Consider the following 20,044-nt stretch of genomic DNA (forward strand, 5'->3'; position numbering starts at 1 on the left):
AAGATGTAATCAAGATAAGACAAGGTCATACTGAATTAAGGTGAGCTCTAATCCAATGATTGATGTACTGATAAGAACATAGAAATTTGGAGACAAACACACAGAGAGAACGCCATGTGATGATGGAGCCAGAGATCAGAGTGATGCATCTACAAGCCAAGGAACATCAAATATTACTGGCAATTACCAAATACCAGGAATAGGCAGGGAAACATTCTTCCCTTGAGAATCCTAGAGCCTTGAAAGAAAGCATGACCCTGACAACACCTTGATTTCAGAGTTCTAGCCTCCAGAACTGTGACAGAATCAATTTCTGTTGTTTTAAGCTACCCAGTTTAGATATCATCAGAGACAAAATGGGACATTTCATAATGATAAAAAGAGTCAATCTGTCAGAAAGATGTAACAATTAAAATGTAAATGCACTTACAATGGAACTCCAAGGTACATGAAGCTAGGGAATTCCCTGGTGGTCCAGTTGTCAGGACTAGGTGCTTCCACTGCTGGGGCTCGGGTTCAATCCCTGGTCAGTGAAGAAATACATGAAGCTAAAACTGACAGATTTAAAAGGAGAAATATACAACTTAACATATACAGTTGTAGATTTCAAGACCCCATTTTAAATATTTAATAGAACAGCTAGTCAGAAAATGAGCAAAACATGAACAGTACTATCAACAAATGCACCCTAACTGGTATATATAGAATACATCACCCAATGATTGGAGAATACACATTCTTTTCAAGAACACATGGAACATTTCCAGGAAAAACCACATGCTATGCCATAAAAGTATAAAAGTCTCAGTAAATAAAAAGGATTGAAATCATGCAAAGTATGATCTCTGACCACAGTAGATTTAAATTTGAAAACAACATCGGAAAGAAATTTGGGGAATTCTTGAATATATGAAAATTAAAACACATTGGTAAATAGTCGATAGGTCAAAGAAAAGTCACAAGAGAACTTAGAAAAAAATTTTAGTTAAATGAACCTGAAAGCAAAATGGATCAAAATGTGTGGGATGCAGATAAAACAGTACTTAGTGGGAAATTTATAGCTTTAAATGTCTAAAGTAGAAAAAGGGAAAAAAGTGTTTGGTAATTGCAATCATTGTTGCTTTTGTTGTGGTCATCCATTTACAATGCTTGGTGTCAGTTTATTTATCTCTTGTAAAAATAAAATACAGTGTGTGTGTGTGTGTGTGTGTGTGTGTGAGTTGTGAAAAAAAAAGAAATCTGAAAGCCTGTCTATGTGTTTTGATCATTTTTAAAATTGGTTTATTGTTCTTTAAATAATTGACCCATAAGAGCTGTTTATATATTAAAGAAATTAGCCCTTTGCTTATTGTATGGGCTACAAACATTTCCCCCCACTTTGTCTTTCACCTTTAAAATGTTTACATATTTTCCACAATTAAAAAGATGCTTTTAGTTTAAAAAAAAAACAGAAAAGGAAAAGGGAAAACAAATCTTAAATCAATCATCTAAGCTTCCACATTTAAAAAGTTAAAAAAGAAGAGCAAACTTAATCCAAAGTAAGGAAAAGAAATAAAAAAGATTAGAGCAAAAATCAGTGCAATAGAAAGCAGGAAAATGATAGAGAAAAATCAATAAAACTAAAAATTAGTTCTTTGCAAAGATCAACAAAATTAGCAAACCTTTACCTAGACTGCCCAAGAAAAAAAAGAGAGAAGTCAAATTAGACACAAAATAGGATGCATCACTATTGACTCTATTGAAATTAAAAGGAATGTAAGGGAATATTACAAACATATTCATGATGAAAAATTGGGTAACTTTCATAATGGAAAAATTCCTAAAAAGATACAAATTGCCAAACCGACTCCTTAGAGATACCCAAAGTCAGGTGGGAGAGGGATAAACTGGGTAAAGGAAGATGTAGCCTTTGGCCTTTCCTTTGGTCAATAGACATGGGACTATTTCCTTCCATACTAGATCTGTTTCAAAACTGATTTCATCTAAGAAGTTTTCCCTGATTATTTCCCCCTCTCGCAAATGCTTCTTGTATTCCTATATCCTTAGCACCTCTACTTATTTAGGTCTATCAATTATCTTAAATTTATTACTATAATGGTTCCCTTTGTGCATGCTTAATCTCACCAACTAAACTGTAAATTGCTTGGGTTCTGAGATTGTGTTCCTTTTTGCTACTGTTGCCCTAACACAGGTTAAAAGTGGGAGTGGTTAAGAGCACAGTCAGGAGACATGGGTACCAATGCCCAAGCAAGTTACTTAATCTCTTGGAGCTTCATTTTCTCCTTTGTAACATGGGTAAGACACTCATAAACCTACCTCATGGAACTATAGTAAGGATCAATTGAAAAAATATTTATAAAATGCCTAGCAAGTACCTAGCATATATAATCTGCTGAATAATAACAATAATAGTGTTGTAATTGCTAGTAGGAGTATTAAACAAAAGTGGAAAATTTTAAGACTCCACTTACTCACCATGTCCTCTTAAGGTTTGGCATAGCAGAAAGGATATGGGATTTGGCATCTAAGGGCCTTGATTACACTTCTAGATTTGAGGCTTCCCTGGTGGCGCAGTGGTTGAGAATCTGCCTGCCAATGCAGGGAACACGGGTTCGAGCCCTGATCTGGGAAGATCCCACATGCCGCGGAGGGAGCAGCTAGGCCCCTGAGCCACAGTTACTGAGCCTGCGCGTCTGGAGCCTGTGCTCCGCAACGGGAGAGGCCCGCGCACCGCGATGAAGAGTGGCCCCCGCTTGCCACAACTAGAGAAAGCCCTCACACAAAAACGAAGACCCAACACAGCCATAAATAAGTAAATAAATAAATAAAACCAAAAGCCAACTAATTATTGTTTTTAAAAAAAAAAAGAAAAGGGGTGCTGTACAAGAACTAAAACAAACAAAAAAGATGTTCACTACAAAGTGTAGGTGAGAAAAAGGAGAAGAGTACTACTGGATTTGGAAATTCGGAGGTCGCCGATGTTCCTAATGACATCCGTGGCTGTGGAGTGGCAGAGAGAGAAGCCAGCTTGCCGGGGAGAGCGGGTGATGCAGGAGGAGTGAGTGAGTGAAGAGGAAGGGGGCACGATCAAAGTGGGTGTCTCTTCCGAGATGACTGGCTGTGAAGAGAAGCAGCTACAATGTCTGGGCCTGAGTTCCCCAAAAAGGTGGTCCTGGTACAGGGATTTGAGAGCAAGTAGTTTATTTGGGAAGTGATCCCAAGAGAGGTGGGATAGTAAACCAGGAAAAGGAAGGACTCCAACAAGAGAAGGTGCGTGAATGAGCAGGTTACAAGCTGTGGACAACTGGAACGCTTCTGCAGATGACCTCGAAGTAGAGTGCAGGATATATGCCTCCCCGCCGGTTCGTTCACTGGAGGGGTGAGGAAGCCGGGGGACTATCTACCAACTCTCATTCCTCCTGGATGTCTGACTGCTGGGGGCGGGCTTGGGGGGGTGAGGAAATGTAACCAACCCGGCACTCCTGAGTCTGCCCCATTCCTCCTCTGAGCGAGCTTCCCACCCACAGTGAATGCCTCCAGGTGGTGGCCGAGCTGCAGGCTTGGGCGTAGAATAGGCGAGTATTCGCCGCTGGGAATGTGGGCAAAATGGGGGAGAGGAGAGCGCTTTTACGATATGCTAATTAGACACCGTGAGCACAGGGAGAGCAGGACGGGGAGACGTCCCAGGATGTTCTTTCTCTAAAGAAGAGTAAAAGATGTGAGCCGCGTGGCTGATGTGGCTATCTTACGGGGAAGTAAGTGTAGGAAGTTTACGGGAAATCTGATAGAGTCCTTTCGCTGGCCCTCAAATGCACCAAAAATCGTTTCCTAAAAGGAAGTCAGAGTGAGATCAGGACCGAAGGGACTTCGAAGAACCCCGCCACGCACACACTCGGAAGGGGAAATCGCTCCGGAGAAGAGAAAGCGAGTGACCCAACGCCGGTAAACCGCAGGGGGGAGTCCAGGGCGCCCCAGGGCCTGTATGCGAGTGCCCGGCGGAATCCGAAGTCACCCCCTGGCTGTGTGCCACGCAGGAGGTCTCAGCAGGTGAAAGGAGCATTCGACCCAAAGGGAAACCAACAGCCACCGGAACGCTTCTGGTTCTCCGCCGTCTTTAAGCAGGAAAGTCAAAGAAGCGCATCTTGGACACAGGATGGGGCCGTATAACTTTTTGTTTTTATCCATAAAACGTCCCTTTGAAATAGTAGGTGGGAAGCTACCGGAGCAAGCCCCCTAGAAAGGGATCTTCCGCTGGCACCGCCGCCCCCCTCCGCCCCCGGCAGTGACCCTGGGCTCGGGAGGACTGCCCCACTCTCCGGTCCCCCTGGGGACCGGCTCCCGAGGCTGCGGCTCAAGCCGCGCCCCCCTCCTCCAGCCCCCGCACCCTCCGCCGCCGGCAGCCGGCTCAGCGAGGGTGCGGGGCGCGCCCCAGGCGCACAGGCTCCCCCCGCCCGCCCGCCCGCCCGCCGCCGGGCTGGCCGCGCGGAATCACGGGCCGGAGGCGGGGCTGCGCCGGCGGTGGGCGCGGCGTCCGGGCTGCGCTCGCCGCTCGGGCCGACGCGCGGGCACCCGGGCGCGGGCCGCCAGGGGAAGCCTAGCTGCGCGGTGGCCGGGCGCAGCGGCGCGGCCGGAGCGTGCGGGGCGGGGTCGGCGGGGTCGGCGGGGCCGGATCCCGGCTGGCGCTCGGGCGGGTCCTACGCTGAGCCGCCGCCTGGCTGGCTGGTTCCTGTGGCGGCTGCCGGGGCGGCCCGGTCGCGCGGCCCTTCGCCATGTACACCTTCGTGGTACGCGACGAGAACAGCAGCGTCTACGCCGAGGTCTCCCGGCTGCTGCTCGCCACCGGCCACTGGAAGAGGCTGCGGCGGGACAACCCCAGGTTCAACCTGATGCTGGGAGAAAGGAACCGGCTGCCCTTCGGGAGACTGGGTGAGCTTCCCCGTTTCGCGCCCTCCCGCTCCTCCCGGTAGAACGAGCGCTTTTGTCTTAAGGTCAGAAACCTTCCCCTCTGTCGTTCCTCGGGCGGATAAGGAAATGCATCCCTAAAGGGCCAAGCCCGTTGTTTTTCATGCCTTCTCGGGTCCCAAATCGAATTCGGGGCGGGAGTGGCGGTGCGGGCCCCCGGGACGGCGGCCGCCTCCTGACAATGACCCGGCCCTGCAGCCCCGGGGGCGTCGGCCTCGGGAGCGGGGAGCCCATGCCGCGCGTTCCCCGGATTCCCCGGTCCCGACGCCTCCAAATCGGGCAGGTCGGCTGGGCAGATCGCCGGGCGGGGCGAGGCTCCGCGGAGCCGGCGGCTGACATCAGGCTGGAGTCATCTTGCAAATTTCCTCCACCGGGGATTCCGCCCTGCCTGTGTTGGCTCGGGAGGGGAGCTTGTGTGTGTTGAAAACCCTGAGGATTCAGCTCCCCGAAGGCTCAGATAAAGCGTCAGGGGATTTGGAAAAGACCTCTGGATTCCGAAAACAGGAGCTTCAGCAGTGAGCCCAGCCCGGGGAAGGGCGGAAGGGTGTCTGATTTTAGACCTTCCCTTAGTTTCACCAAAGAACACGTTTTCACAGTTGCGCATTGAATGCAGATTTTACGTGACCCAGGTTTCTCTGCCCTACTCTCTCCGAGGGAGTTCCCTTCATTCACACGGTTGAAGCTGGCACCCCCATGTCTACATCTTCCCCTGTAGGAAGAGGCAGGGGGAAGGAGAGGACCAACGGCTCCTTTTTAGATGACGTAATCCAGAAGTTGTGCGGATCACTGCCATTTACATCCCACTGACCTGCACATAGTCTCACGGCCTCTCCTCCCTGCACAGTCATCCGGAATTGCAGCCTCACTCGGGGTCGCCGTGTGCCCTGCCAAAATTCCCCTGGGGTGGGCACCCCATCGTACTGCCAAAGATAGAAGGGGAGAAAATAACGAGGAAAAGTCATCTCTGCCTTGGAGGGCATCCCAGAGAGAACAGCGTTCTACGTCCAGGAGAGGAGACAGTTTTTAGAAATAGGTGTGGTCAGCGGGTTGGAGAGGTTGAATAGGCAAATACTGAAAATAGCCATTTGGAACTGACTAGCCCTTGGTGAGCTGATAGAGCACAGTTGGGTGGGAGCCTGTAGAATTGTAATGATTTGAGGAATGAAGGGGGTTTCAGCCTAGCCTTCCTGATATTTTTTCTTTGAAATGAGACCATGGACAACTTTTTATTGTTATACAAATTTATGATGTATATTGGGGACTCCATGGAAGGGCTGATTCCAACCCCCAGAAGTCTTCGAATATAGGGAATGTGCCTGGAGATTGAGTCCCTTTTGTTAAACTGTCTCCCCAGGAAGCCCTCAGCGAGAAGAACACCTTCCCTGAAAGAAGAAAACCTGCTTATAGTTGAGAGCGTTTATTTCCTCCTTGCTCTGTCTGCTTCCCTGCCTGCTGACTTTCCTCTTTGGACTGGTCAGTGCCTGGCTGAAAGAGCTTAGGTGGAATCCTAAAATTAAAAACTGACAAAAATGGCTCTTTGCAGGGGTGATCGGCATTGCTGTGGGGCTCAGGACTAGGGTGTAGGATTAGGGTTAGGAGCAGAATCCTAGAAGGTCCAAATCCTAAACAGGTACCATGAAGTCAGCAGCTGCTCAGGAAACATTTGGTTTTTATGGGAAAGAAAACAGCATCTGATTGGGAGTTTGGGATTAGCGGATGCAAACTATTGCATATGTATAACTGGATCACTTTGCTGTATACCAGAAACTAACACAACAGTGTAACTCAACTATAGTCAAATATAAAATTAAAAAAAAGAAAAATTCTAAAAAGAATGTCAGCCAAAAAAACCCCCCATACTTCAATAAAATAAACATTTTTTAAAAGGTTAGCATCTTAAAAAAAAAAAAAAAAAGAAAAAGAAAACAAAAAGAAAAACAAAACAAAAAAACCAGCATCCCACAACCAGATGGTTATAATATGCCTTCATTGTTAAGGATATTTACCTTTCACACAGTTCGAAACCCAAGGAGATGGCCCAGCGGATAAAGGCCAAGGAATGCTGCTGCCTTGGTGATGTGAAGGTGGGTAGTTCAGGTGTGAACCAGTCCGTCTGTCCAGGGAGATGGTGAGAGCTAGTTAGCGCCTGAAACTTTTTATTTGATTGTATGCTGTTCTCAGATGAATTAGTCTTACCTCTGGCATCTTCAGTTCAAGCTCCCATTGTTGGGTTCTATTTTTGTGTTGCTGAAAACTGCATTTTCTTAAGATGTTAAACGTAAATTGAGGCTTTTATAGAGATTATCATAGTGAAGTAAGTCAGACAGAGAAAGATAAATATATGATATCACTTATATGTTGAATCTAAAAAATAGTACAAATTAATTTATTTACAAAACAGAAACAGACACACACATAGAAGACAAACTTATGGTTACCAAAGGGGAGGGGGGGAGGGATAAATTAGGAGTATGAGACTAACAGATGCACACTACTACATAAAAAATAAACAAAAAGAATTTACTGTATAGCACAGGGAACTATATTCAATATCTTGTGGTAACCTATAATGGAAAAGAATCTGAAATATATGTATGTATAACTGAATCACTTTGCTGTACGTCTGAAACTAACACAGTATTGTAAGTCAACTATACTATAATAAAATTTTTTTTAAATTGAGGCTTTTGTTTTTATTTGTATCCTTTTGCCCTAATTTTAAAGAGGAGGGGGCATGCAGTACAATCTATTGAAAATGGGTTTCCCTGTGAGAGGACGCGCAGAACATCCTCAGGGCTTCTGAATTTACGGACACGGCCTCTCCACTACCTCCCCTCAGCTTCTAGGGGCCCTCCTAGAAGCTTGCACAGGGAGACATGCTTGAGAACAGCAGGATCGTAGTTCTACGGCCTTCCCTGATGACTGTAGAAAGCAAGGGTAGCAACATCAAAAGCCTGACTGTTTAAGTCCTTACTGTACAGAAGTGACTAAATCCATATGTGTTAAGCCAAGTGTGCGGTGCAATGGGGATCCAGGAGAGGCGAAATAGAAAATACTCTCCTACCCAAAGAAGAAAAAACAGAGGCAGCAGTGGTCTTTGGCAGACCTACGATGGCGGTATCATAATAGCCAGTCTGGGGAGGGTGAGAATTGCCAGTGAGACGCTGAGCAAAGGGGCGTAGAGGGGCCGGGCAACTGAATCGCTCCCTTTCCAACACCCAGTCCTGAAAGGGGAGAAAGACGAGCTAAGCACGACCCTGCTCTCCCTCCTGCGCGCTGGTGCTGACGTTGTCATTTCCCACTTGAGAAATTGTCTGTTTCCCTTCTGAGCCTCTTCTTCCCTTCACAGGTCATGAGCCTGGCCTGATGCAGTTGGTGAATTACTACAGGGGAGCTGACAAACTGTGTCGCAAAGCTTCTTTAGTGAAGTAAGTGTTCTTTAAGACCCGTGTTTTCCATTTTTCACCTGAACCTTTTGAGCTTTCATCCTGAAGCACTTAAGCAAAAGTGTGAGATCGTCTTTAAAGGGAGAAAACACTTTTATTTAAAAAGCCAACAGAGATCAGCATTTCGTCACAGTCCAAACTTGGCTGTACGTGCCTGGTGAAGCCTGTCTGTCCCTTAAGTTGAGTCTCCCTAGAAGCAGAGCCTGAGACAGGGCTTCTGGCGCAAGTGATTTATAAGGGGAGGGCTTGCAGGAGAAATGCGCTCAGAACCAAGGGCAGGGCACCTGGGGAAGACGCGAAGCGAGGAGGTGGGTTCAGCTCAAGTCTCGCCTCAGCCTGACTCCATGAAGCTTGGCAGTGAACAGCCCCTCGATGTTCTCTGGCGTCGCTCAGCCACCGGCTGCGGGCGGGACACAGCTTCCCCGGCGCTTCTAGGCACGGGCTGGTCCCTGGAGAAGAGGCGCGCCTAAGCCCTTGGCAGCCAAAGCTCAGCAGCCAGGGGTCCCTCAGAAGGGACACCTGGGCAGGATATACCGGTGTCTACTGCACCACCCATCTCTGAGCAGTGGACTTACAGCCAGGTGCCAAAAGAACCGTGTCATAAGGTGGAAGGAAGCAGCCTTATACAGTGATTAAGATCTAGGATCAGCAGCTTGGGTTTTAATTTCAGCTCTTAGCAGCTTGGGCACATTTTCTGATCCCTCTAAGCCTCGGTGCATCCCTCATAAAGAGGCTCTGATGCATGTAAAGCGTGTAACACAGTGACACAGAGTGAGCGTTTGACGCTGCGCCTTAGTTTCCTTTGCTGTGAAACGAGGAAAATAATAGCAACTACCTCAGGGTTGTTGTGAGGATTAGTTGAGTTACTTTACATAAAGGCTCGGAATAATGCGCGTGTCAGAGTTCACGCTGTATAAATGAAAGGTGGGTGTGGCCCCTAAAATCAGGTCTCCAGTATTCCCTCCACAGTGGCTGGTGAACACGTGTGTGTAGCCAAACGAATCATTTAGGTAAGAAGACACTAGAAGACTTGACCCAAAGCAAATGCTCTTTTCCCCGGTCACACAGCTTTCCGGGCTCTAGCTGTTTACTAGGTTGAGTGCTGATAGGAATATTTCCACCTTTTTGTTCAGACTGTCTGCCCCCACTAACTTATGTATCCACTTCTTCCTGTGATGGATTTTCATGATTTACCAGCTACTCCTGAAGGAGAACGAGGCTTTCTGAAGTCTTCTTACATATTTACACATTTAGAGTGCAAACAGTTGTTTCAGCAGAACTAGAAGTAGTACACAATTATTTATCCAGATTGTCCATTTAGAACTTTTTATAAAACGCTTACTCATTCTTTATTCTATGATGATTTTTTTTCCTAAAGATAGAGGTTGAATTCTGTTTTTGAAGTAGAAAGCGGAAGGTGCTGTAAAAAGTAATGTTCTCTATATTTGCATACTTGGCAGCTATAATAGGGTGAAGAGAGTACAGAGCTGGAGTCATGAGCAGGTCTGAATAGGTATCTGGACCTCTGTGACCTTGGACGGTGCCACTCAGAATCTGTGGGGACGGAGGTGATCACACCTGCTTTTTGCCGTTCCGCAGCACACGGCGTGGTCTGTCATGGCACCTGATAAATGACGACATGACTTATGCAGACTAGGGGTTGTCATCATTCTATAAGCTTCCTTCGTTCTCTCAGGTGTCCTGCAAGGGACTGTAGTAATTCCAGGAGGGGATGATCACCTTTGTCATTTTATCTCTCTCCCATAGTTCGTATGGCTCAAAAGAGCTCCAGAAAGTTAAAAATGTCATCTCAGGTGGCAGTCAGAGAAGACAGCCAGGTTGCGCATGGCCGCAGCAGTTAGTGTTGAGCCAGGACGGCTCTCACCTGTGCAAATGGGCCCCGTGGGCAGTGTGCCTGGGCATCCCTCGAGGCTTCTCAGGGCCTTGATGGGGTTCCATGCTGGACCCTGTACAGCAAGCGCCTGTCACTTCGGGGAGCTTTAGAAATTCATCAGGGCCCCATGGCCATAGTCTCAGGGCGCTCAAGGGTTGTCCTCCTGGCCCTGGTTGGAGCTTTCTTTTCCTCTTGTGAGCGTTTTTCACATCTCATGTGAGATGTGACTAAACCTCCATTTGGGGCTGCTTCCCAAATGGGCCTTTTTTGGAAAGGGAACAAATGCTAGAGACTTCCGGTAGAAACCGGACTAAGTTCTGTACAGGAAATGAGGGCTTCAGATGAAGGGCATTCTACAGACCAGCGCTGGCCAGCAGAAATAGAATGCTGGCCACATGTGTCATTTTAAATTGCTTAGTAGCCCCATTAAAATGAGTACAAAGAAACCGGTGCAATTTATTTTAATAATATATTTTATTTAACCAAATAAATCCAAAATGTCATGTAATTAATATTAAAAACAACTAATGAGATATATTCTTTTTCTTTTTCTGAGTCTTCAAAATCTGGTGTGTATATTTTACATTTATAGCACAACTAAGCTCAGATATTAAATTTTCATTAGAAGTCCTATATTTAGATTTCATAAAAATGTATGGTTGAAAAGGTAGATTTACATACCCAAGTCATTCTGACGTACCTAAAAGTTTTTCAATAACTGTATTAAATACCAAAATATAATTTTCCTTTAATATTCACATGTACATTGACAAAGCAGGTTCATAACATTAGAAGAATTGATTTGACTTTGAAGCAAAAGCATATCATTTTTAAAACTATGTCCAAGTTAAGTAAATTCACCAACTCATGTGTCAACTCAGTATTATTAATATTGAATTCAGAGGAGGTATTGAATAAATTGAAAAGAAACTCTAAATTTGTCATTATCAACAAAGTGTTCTTCAAATTTTTCTTTAGTTTTTGCAGCCAGTTTGCATAATGCTGTCTATTACAAGGAAAATCTTATGCATACTGAGTCATAAAACTATGTAAAATCGTTATTATTGACTTATATTATGAAGTTGGAACATAAATTCTCACACCTGTTGGGCTACATCATAAGTAAGATCTTTTTTTCCAACTTCCTTGGAGCTTTAAATTTAGCTTGTTCATATGCAGCGTGGTTATAGGTGAAAAAATGTAAACCACACTGCATTTTTTATCTTTGATTATTGAATGAAGTAATAGTTGCATGAAAAGAACGGTTTGACAAGCATTCCTCTTATTTTAAGAAAATGTGAATTGGAGTTTACAGTACAGGGAAACCTTGTAAGACTCTTGCATCTCTCAGTCAGTGAGCATTGGCAAAGAACACAGGATCATTAAATTCATCATCTTGTGTTTCTTTCATGGTTCTATACCTGCGAACCATTGTAGCATTTGCAAGCATATACTGAACCATTGTAACAACTGTATCCATACTGAGTGCAAATGTTTTCAATATGTATCATGCAATGAAGCAAATGTTTCCAATACGTATGGTACAACAAAATAAAGCAACAAAGCAAATGTCAGTCTATTAAAATCCCAGTAAATCCAGATTTTAACCCAACCTAGCTGAAGTAATAATGTCTGTCATGATAGAAGCTGACTTTTCACATGTAGATGAAATTCTTCTTGGACAAATGCAAAAGATGAGAAAATATCTTCACCACGAGTTTATATTTTAGGCTGCAGTTTGACAATATTTTTTTCATGTATTTGGAAATCTTTTGAGGCAAAACATACGAAGTATTAATTGGGCAGCATCTCTTATGTCACCCAACTCATCTAAAGCTAAGGAAAAATATTTCAAAATTTTCCAATTTTGAATCAATCTTTTAATATTGTTAGAAATGCTTTGTACTCTATGGGCAATTATTGATGGCTTAACTAAAGATTGTTCACTGTTTATAAAATATCTTTTTAGTCTTTTCCTCAAAATAATTTCTATTACCACATTTCCATCTAAAAGGATGTTCCTTTTGCGTATGTGTGTAAGAATCCAAGCCACTTTATAGCTGACCAAAGTTACAAGCTCAGATCCTAAGAAAAGTATGTTTAAAGTTTTTTTGTTGAGTTTTTAATTCTGATTTCAGCCACTAATTCCATTGCTTCTCTTTAGGCTATTGAGAGGAAAACACTTATCAAATTCATTATGTATTTGCTGAAAATGTCTCCTTATACAACAAACTTCATTTTTCCTGCCACAGCAAATTGTAATTGCCATTTGTTAGGAAATTTGTGACACGTCTTCTTCTAGTGCTTATTTTTTTCTTTATTGTCTGGTCATAGTTCTAGCTTCTGCATCCCCACTCAATTCCGTGTCAGTAGAATGCCTTTGTTTTAAACTTAAAAGTTTGTCCATACTCATTTTTTTAACTAGAAGACTAATTATACGTTATTTACCAATTATGATTTACCTAGCTATTACTGTAACTTGGCTGGGTGCATAATAAACACATTATGATGTTTCATCAGTGCCTGGAAAAAAATTCACATGAGCTGAATCCATCTGTTGTCCCCCAGTAGAACAGTGATGCATTTATGTCTAATACCAGAAGCAGCACACACGCCTGACATGCACGCCACCCTCTAACAACAACATCTGAGGTCACGTGGTGGTTAAAGTGAAACGTCATCTACCGAAACAGTAATGTTGTGCTTGGTGGAAACATATTTTACAATGCTTCAGCTTTTAAATTAAAACTAAACAAAATGGAAAATTCAGTTCCCGAGTTGCATTGGCCACTTTTCAAGTGCTCGGAAGCACTTGGAAGCTCCACGTGGCTAGTGGCCGCCGTATTGGACAATGCAGGTAGAGCTGAATGGTCAGTGAGTTAGAAATGTATTGATTTTTTGTTCCTTTGAGTTCTTTAAGTTAAATTCCATTGCCTCTAACTTAAAAATAGCTTTATTTAAAATCTCAGTTTAAAGTTTCTTTTCATTATTTCTGCCGTTGGCTCATAGGCTGGGTTTTGCTGATGAATCATAACCCAGGCTTTAACAGTTCTGTTCTAGATAGAAGAGGGAGTGCAGCTCAGGGGAGGCCTGTGAATGTCTTTGGGCAGGTTTCTCCCTCCTCTGATTCCTGGGGAGCAAGGGTAGGTTTTTTTCTTTCTTTTTTTTTTTTTTTTGGCTGCACCTCGCGGTTTGAGGGGTCTTAGTTCCCCAACCAGGGACTGAACCTGGGCCCTCGGCAGTGAGAGCAAGGAGTCCTAACCACTGGGCCACCAGGGAATTCCCAAGGATAGGTTTAGAGTTAGGACATGGGAGTGATTCAGGGCTTGCATCCTGCTTGTTTCTTAACTACCTTTGTGATCTTGGGAAATTCACTTCTCTGTGACCTAGTGCCTCATCTGTGAAATGTGATGCTAGAGCCTCCCCCCAGGGGTCTGATTGGAGAGGAGATACAGTGTGAAGCCTTTGTGTTTATTAAGTGCCTGCCCAGGGCCTTTCTTTATTTTCCATTATATTATGGGGTTTTTTTTGAGGTGGGGGGGCAGGAGGTGTGTTTAGTTATGACCACTGGAGTCCCAGGTTCCATTAGAAAGATTCTTCCTTTATTCTGTCACTGAAGCCAGGCTGAGCTGAAAGCAAGAAATGAAGAACGAAAATGTCTTTAGATAATTCAGATTCCTGAGTATTAGCCTCTTCTCTCCAGAGTTGGGCCAAGGTGGTATTTTTGCTAGTAATCCAAGTAGTTTCCTCAGTTCTCCACTTTGTTTTTTTAGGGTGGGTCTAGCTCAGCTACAGCATGTTTGGTGAAAAGATGTTGGTTCAGGATTACTTCAAGTTAAGTTTCCCTAAAGATGCATTTTAAAAGGAGCTAAAGTTTTGGACATTAAGCCCCTTTTGAATTCACTGGAGCATGTCTATAAGGTTGTGTGTAACAGCTGTGAGCTGCCCCGTGGTACCTTGGAGGTCTGCCCTGTGAGTGGGATAAGAAGGAGACCTAGCCCTGGTCGTGCCCTGCTTCCTTCCAGAGCTCTGGGGCAAAGCACTGGCTGTTCTGAATAGAGGGACAGAGGGTACTCAGAAGAGAGACTGACCCTCTGTCCTCTGCCAGGCTCATCAAGACCAGCCCAGAACTGGCTGAGTCCTGCATATGGTTCCCTGAGTCCTATGTGATTTATCCAACCAACCTCAAGACCCCAGTTGCTCCAGCTCAGAATGGAATCCACCCGCCAATCCATAGCTCAAGGACAGATGAGAGAGAATTTTTCCTGGCTTCTTATAATAGAAAGAAAGAAGATGGAGAGGGCAACGTTTGGATTGCAAAGTCATCAGCTGGAGCCAAAGGTGAGTCTGCACTGCTGCCCCTTCTCCCTTCCCCGTAGGTTCCCATTGTGTTTTGTTAGAGTCAAACGATGTCTTTAGACGAGTGGCTATTCTAATCTGAATCCTCCAGGGTAGAGACCTCGTTTCATTACATAGTTTAAAATATCTGTGTGCTGGTGACTTAGAAACGTGTATCTCCAGATCAACTAAAATAGAATAAAATAAAATAAAATAAAAAAGTGAAATAAAGTAAAATAAAATAAAAAAATAGAAGTATCTCTATTTATTCTAAAAAAATAGAATAAACTCGAGCTGAGGTCTTTCCCTTTAAGCTCCACATGCAACAGCAGGCATTTTCAACTTCACGTGTCTGATATAGAACTCTTTTTTTTTTTTTTTAATTAATTAATTAATTAATTTTTTCTGGCTGTGTTGGGTCTTCGTTTCTGTGCGAGGGCTCTCTCCAGTTGCGGCAAGCGAGGGCCACCCTTCATCGCGGTGCGCGGGCCTCTCACTATCGCGGCCTCTGTTGTTGCGGAGCACAGGCTCCAGACGTGCAGGCTCAGTAGTTGTGGCACACGGGCCCAGTTGCTCCGCGGCCTGTGGGATCTTCCCAGACCAGGGCTCAAACCCGTGTCTCCTGCATTGGCAGGTGGATTCTCAACCACTGCGCCACCAGGGAAGCCCTAGAACTCTTTATTTCCTTCCCAGCTTCACCCACTCCAGCCTGCTCCTCTTTCCACCTTCCCGTGGAGTATATGATTCCACTTTTCACCCAGCCTCTGAATCCCCAAACCTAGGAGTCGTCTTTGGCTGCTCTTTGCTTTACAATCTATACCTAATGCATCAGTAGGTCTTGCTAACTGTACCTTCAAAATAAAGTCTGCAGTGGACTTTTTCTTGCCGTTTCCACTGCTCTCACTTAAATCAAAGCTCCTTTTCTCTCTGTTCTGTGTAAGTGCAGCACCTGCTCACAGCAGCTCTCCTGCTCTTGGACAGAGTGATGTTTTAAAAACAGAAAAGTGATCATGTTACTCCCCGCTCAAGACTCACCAGCTGGCTTCCCAAGGCAACTAGAATAAACTCGAGTCCTGTTGGGAAGTCTCCATCACTTGATATTTGCCTGTATCTCTGATCTCATCTCTTATTCTTGGCCTTGCTCCCTGTACTGTAGCCATAACACCTGCCTAGCATCCCTGAAATACTCTAAATTCATCTCTGTACCTGGAATGAGCTTTCATGGACTATTTTTCATTTCTCAGCTCAGATGTTGCCTTGTCAGAGAGGCTTTTCTTTTTTTTTTAGAGAGGCTTTTCTGATCTAAAATAACCTCTGTGCCCATTGCTTTCTATCCTTTTCCCTGCTTTATTTTCCATCCTTGCACTAACCTCTTCCCAGCACTCTATTACATATTAGTTTATCTGTTCACCTCCCCCATAATCCTGCACACTCCATATAAACACAGACTTTCTGTCTTGTTCATCTCTGTACCCTCCCCATAGGCACTTAATAAATGTGTGTTGAGTGAATGCGGGGAAGGCATAAGGTACGTCATACTAACTCAGGCTTAAAATGTAGGCAGCTGCCAATGTAATGATCACATGGACACAGTCCCTCTCTATAACTACCATCATATGCTCTCTTAAAAACCACTCCATTTTGAACTTACTTCTTCTTTTATTGCCTTGGAAGACCATCTGGCCATTGGTACTCATTTCTGTCCCTGGTCCAGTGGACCTCACCTTCTTTTCCACCAACCATGAGACTGGAGGGCATCACCTGGAATCTCCTGAAAGTGGGAGAGTTGGACTCTTGCCACAAGCCAGGTACCTCACCTACTCCTCCCTCCCCTCCTGGGACTTCTTCTCCAGGAGAGTCCCCTAGCTTTGTTCTAATAGTAAGTGGGGGAATTGAAAGAGGAAATAGTCATCCACAGTATTCCAGATTCCTCCTTTGGATCGGGGCTGGAATCAGGATGGCCGTTATGAGGCTATCATGTGTCCTTGTGTCATGGACTTGACTGGCGCGAGAAGCATGAGTGAGGCAGGGCCCTGGGTAGAAGGATCTGTGAAGTTGTGGCGGTGATCCCACCTAGGTGGTCCCTGGACCCTCACCAACACAAGATATGGAGTAATGCTCAGCAGCAGAGGAAGGTAAAGAGAGAATAAAATGCCAAACAAAGAAGACATTTTGCTTTAGGAGTTGAGGAGATAAGTGGTGTGGATTTGTTTTGTTTGGGAATTACAAAATGAAACCAATAGGCTGCATGAATGACTTTTATTCTTGTTAAACAAATACTTAGTGCCTACTACATGCTGGGTGTAGTTGGCTTAACTTCACACTATATCCAGATCAAGCCACTGTTCACCACCTCCTCCACCCCCCGTCTGGGATCTGAGTCACCTTCACCTGTCACCTGGAGCATTGCTCCCTGTTCTCCTGTTCTTGGCCATTCTCCAGAGTCTACACAAAATACAGCAGACAGAGATCCTGTTAGAGCACAATCAGACCATGTCACATCTGTACTCAGCACTGTCTCTGGGGCCAGGACAGCACCTGGCATGCAGCAGAGGTTCAATATATGTATTGAGTGAATGGATGAATGGATGGATGAATGAATAAGAGAAGTAATGAACGTTTGGAGGGAGATAAAGAGATAAATGAGACGGACATGGTTCTCTTGCCCTCAGGGACCCATAGTCTAGTCAGAAAGAAGGCTAATGATGCGTTTATTTCCAGATAGCTAAATATTGAGATGGGAACAAAGAACCAAAAAAACCATTGTGACTGTGACCTTGAAGCTCCTAGAAGAACCCCAACTTCATAACTTAGTGAGGATATAAACAAATATCCTCCAGGTTTAGTTAGTGAGGATAGAAACAAACGATGTAAGAAACACAGTTAACAAACACATGGAAACATGCTACACTGGTATACAAAACTTACAAAATAAATGTGGATTTTACGTATCATTTTACATCTACAAAATAAGAAAACAAAACCCTTCAGTGGTTGTGTTGCTGAGTTTGTTGTGAACTGCTCCCTCCCAGTGGTGATACACAGCCCTTTGAAGCAGCAATAGGATCACACAGAGCAAGAGTCAGAAAGAGTTCCTTTGCTTTCGGCTCACTCATCTCATTCCTGAAAATTTACTCCAGGGAGACAGTTAAAAAGTAACAAGGGTGATCTACAGCAAAGACATTTACCATTGTGTTACCTGTAATAGCAAAATTGTATTTAGGAACAACCCCATTGTCCAGCAGTCAGTAAACGTGTCATTTTTTACATCCACACAATGGGATATTTCTTTGGCCACTAACATTGGGAAGTTAATGCAGATACAGTGAAAATACTGACTGTATGAAGTGAAAAAAGAATGAGGTGAGTTTGCTGTGATTGAACCTGTCTTTGCCATATTACATAAAAGAAGGTCATATGAAAAAATGAAAAGAATTATGTTAGGAAATAAGATGATGGGTAGTTTCAGGGCATTAGTAGGAAAATGGTGTTTTAGGATGATTATTCTAAAAAGAGTATGCAAGGTGCTGTGGAGGAGGAGAGACTAAAGTCTGTACTGAAGAACTGGCAAGTGCGAATAAAGAGGAACCAGGAAATCTGAGTGCGGTTCTTAAGGGAAATGAAGCAGAATGAATTATGTTCATCCAAAAAGAGAGGAAAGGATGTTTCCCAAGCTGATTTGCTGTTTCTTGTTTAAGAGGCTAACCAGGTGGTGGAGGGAGTGATAGAAATGGGGTAGTTGAAAAGGGGGTTGGCTTTTAGGAAAGATGAATCATTAAATTAATTTGCTGTACGGCAGAAATTAACACAACATTGTAAATCAACTATACTTCAAATAAAAATATATTGGAAAAAAAATAATTTTTACTGAAAGCATGAGACCCAAGTAGAGATGGGCTGTAAATCTAAAGTGTAGGGGGGGTGACTTCCCTGGTGGTCCAGTGGCTAAGACTCCACGCTCCCAATGCAGGGGGCTCCGGTTTGATCCCTGTTCAGGGAACTAGATCCTGCATGCTGCAACTAAGAGTCCGCATTACGCAACCAAAGATCCTGCATGCTGCAACTAAAAGATCCTGCGCGCCTCAATGAAGATCCCGCATGCCGCAACTAAGACCTGACACAGCCAAATAAATAAATAAATATTAAAAAAAAAAAAAAGTGTAGGTGGGAGTTCCTAGAACTAAAAAGTGAGTCCAACAAGGTCACAGGATATGAGATCAACACACAAAAATCAATTGCATTTCTACCTCTGTCACCTATTTATGCCTTGCTCTCTGCAATCTGGCCACATCCCATCTTGTATGCTCCAACCATATTTTCTTTATGAAATTTCCTTACGGACTATTTCTTATTGAAAATTAATATCTCTAATGCTAGTAGATGGAAAAATAATGGGAAGAAAGTAAGGAGACAGGTACTTTTTTAAAATAAATTTATTTATTTTATTTATTATTTTTGGCTGCGTTGGGTCTTCATTGCTGCGTGCGGGCTTTCTCTAGTTGCAGCGAGTGGGGGCTACTCTTCGTTGCGGTGCGCGGGTTTCTCATTGTAGTTCCTTCTCCCGTTGCAGAGCACGGGCTCTAGGCGTGTGGGCTCAGCAATTGTGGCTCGCGGGCTCTAGAGTGCAGGCTCAGTAGTTGTGGTGCACGGGCTTAGTTGCTCCGCGGCATGTGGGATCTTCCCAGACCAGGGCTCGAACCCCTGTCCCCTGCATTGGCAGGCAGATTCTCAACCACTGCGTCACCAGGGAAGCCCTATAACTTTTTTTTTAATTGGAGTATAATTGCTTTACAGTGTTGTATTAGTTTCTGCTGTACAATGAAGTAAATCAGCTATATGTATACATATATCCCCTCCTTCTTGGACCTCCCTCCTCCCCCCTACCCCATTCTACCCATCTAGGTCATCACAGAGCACCGAGCTGAGCTCCCTGTGCTATACAGCAGGTTGCCACTATCTATTTTACGCATGGTAGTGTGTATACATCAACCCTAATCTCCCAATTCATTCCACCGTCCCCTTCCCCTCTGGGTCCACATGTCCATTCTCTACGTGTGCGTTTCTATTCCTGCCCTGCAAATAGGTTCATCTGTACCATTTTTCTAGATTCCACATATATGTGTTAATATACAATATTTGTTTTTCTCTTTCTGACTTCACTCTGTATGACAGACTCTAGGTCCATCCACATCTCTACAAATGACCCAATTTCATTTCCTTTTAAAAAGTATTATCATTAAAGAAAACCTAACATTAAAGAGAAATGGAAAGGTTACCCGTAGTCTTACCCAGTTCCCAACATAATTATTTTTATTTTTTCATATGAGTTTCTTTTACGTATGGGCAAAGACAGATTCAATCATGGTGAACTCATCTCCTGTCTTTTTCATTTCATACTAAAAAT

General features: G+C 44.1%; 1 protein-coding gene across 4 annotated transcripts in view; it reads left to right on the plus strand.

Moving 5' to 3' along the window:
• Positions 1-4,513: 4,513 nt before the first annotated feature.
• Positions 4,514-20,044, plus strand: part of TTL (tubulin tyrosine ligase) — a 37,274-nt gene continuing 21,743 nt past the window's right edge. For 2 of the 4 annotated variants that reach the window (XM_082357876.1, XM_082357877.1), the window contains exons 1-3: positions 4,517-4,926; positions 8,312-8,390; positions 14,411-14,643. In XM_082357876.1, the coding sequence (XP_082214002.1) occupies positions 4,770-4,926; positions 8,312-8,390; positions 14,411-14,643 (469 nt within the window). In that variant the 5' untranslated portion in view covers positions 4,517-4,769. Of the gene's footprint in view, positions 4,927-6,979; positions 7,047-8,311; positions 8,391-14,410; positions 14,644-20,044 lie in introns of all 4 variants that reach the window. The other 2 variants (XM_082357878.1, XM_082357879.1) reach the window with 2 other exon arrangements.

Source organism: Balaenoptera borealis, assembly GCF_965194805.1.
Source record: "Balaenoptera borealis genome assembly, chromosome: 15".
In the NCBI taxonomy this organism is placed as follows: Eukaryota; Metazoa; Chordata; class Mammalia; order Artiodactyla; family Balaenopteridae; genus Balaenoptera; species Balaenoptera borealis.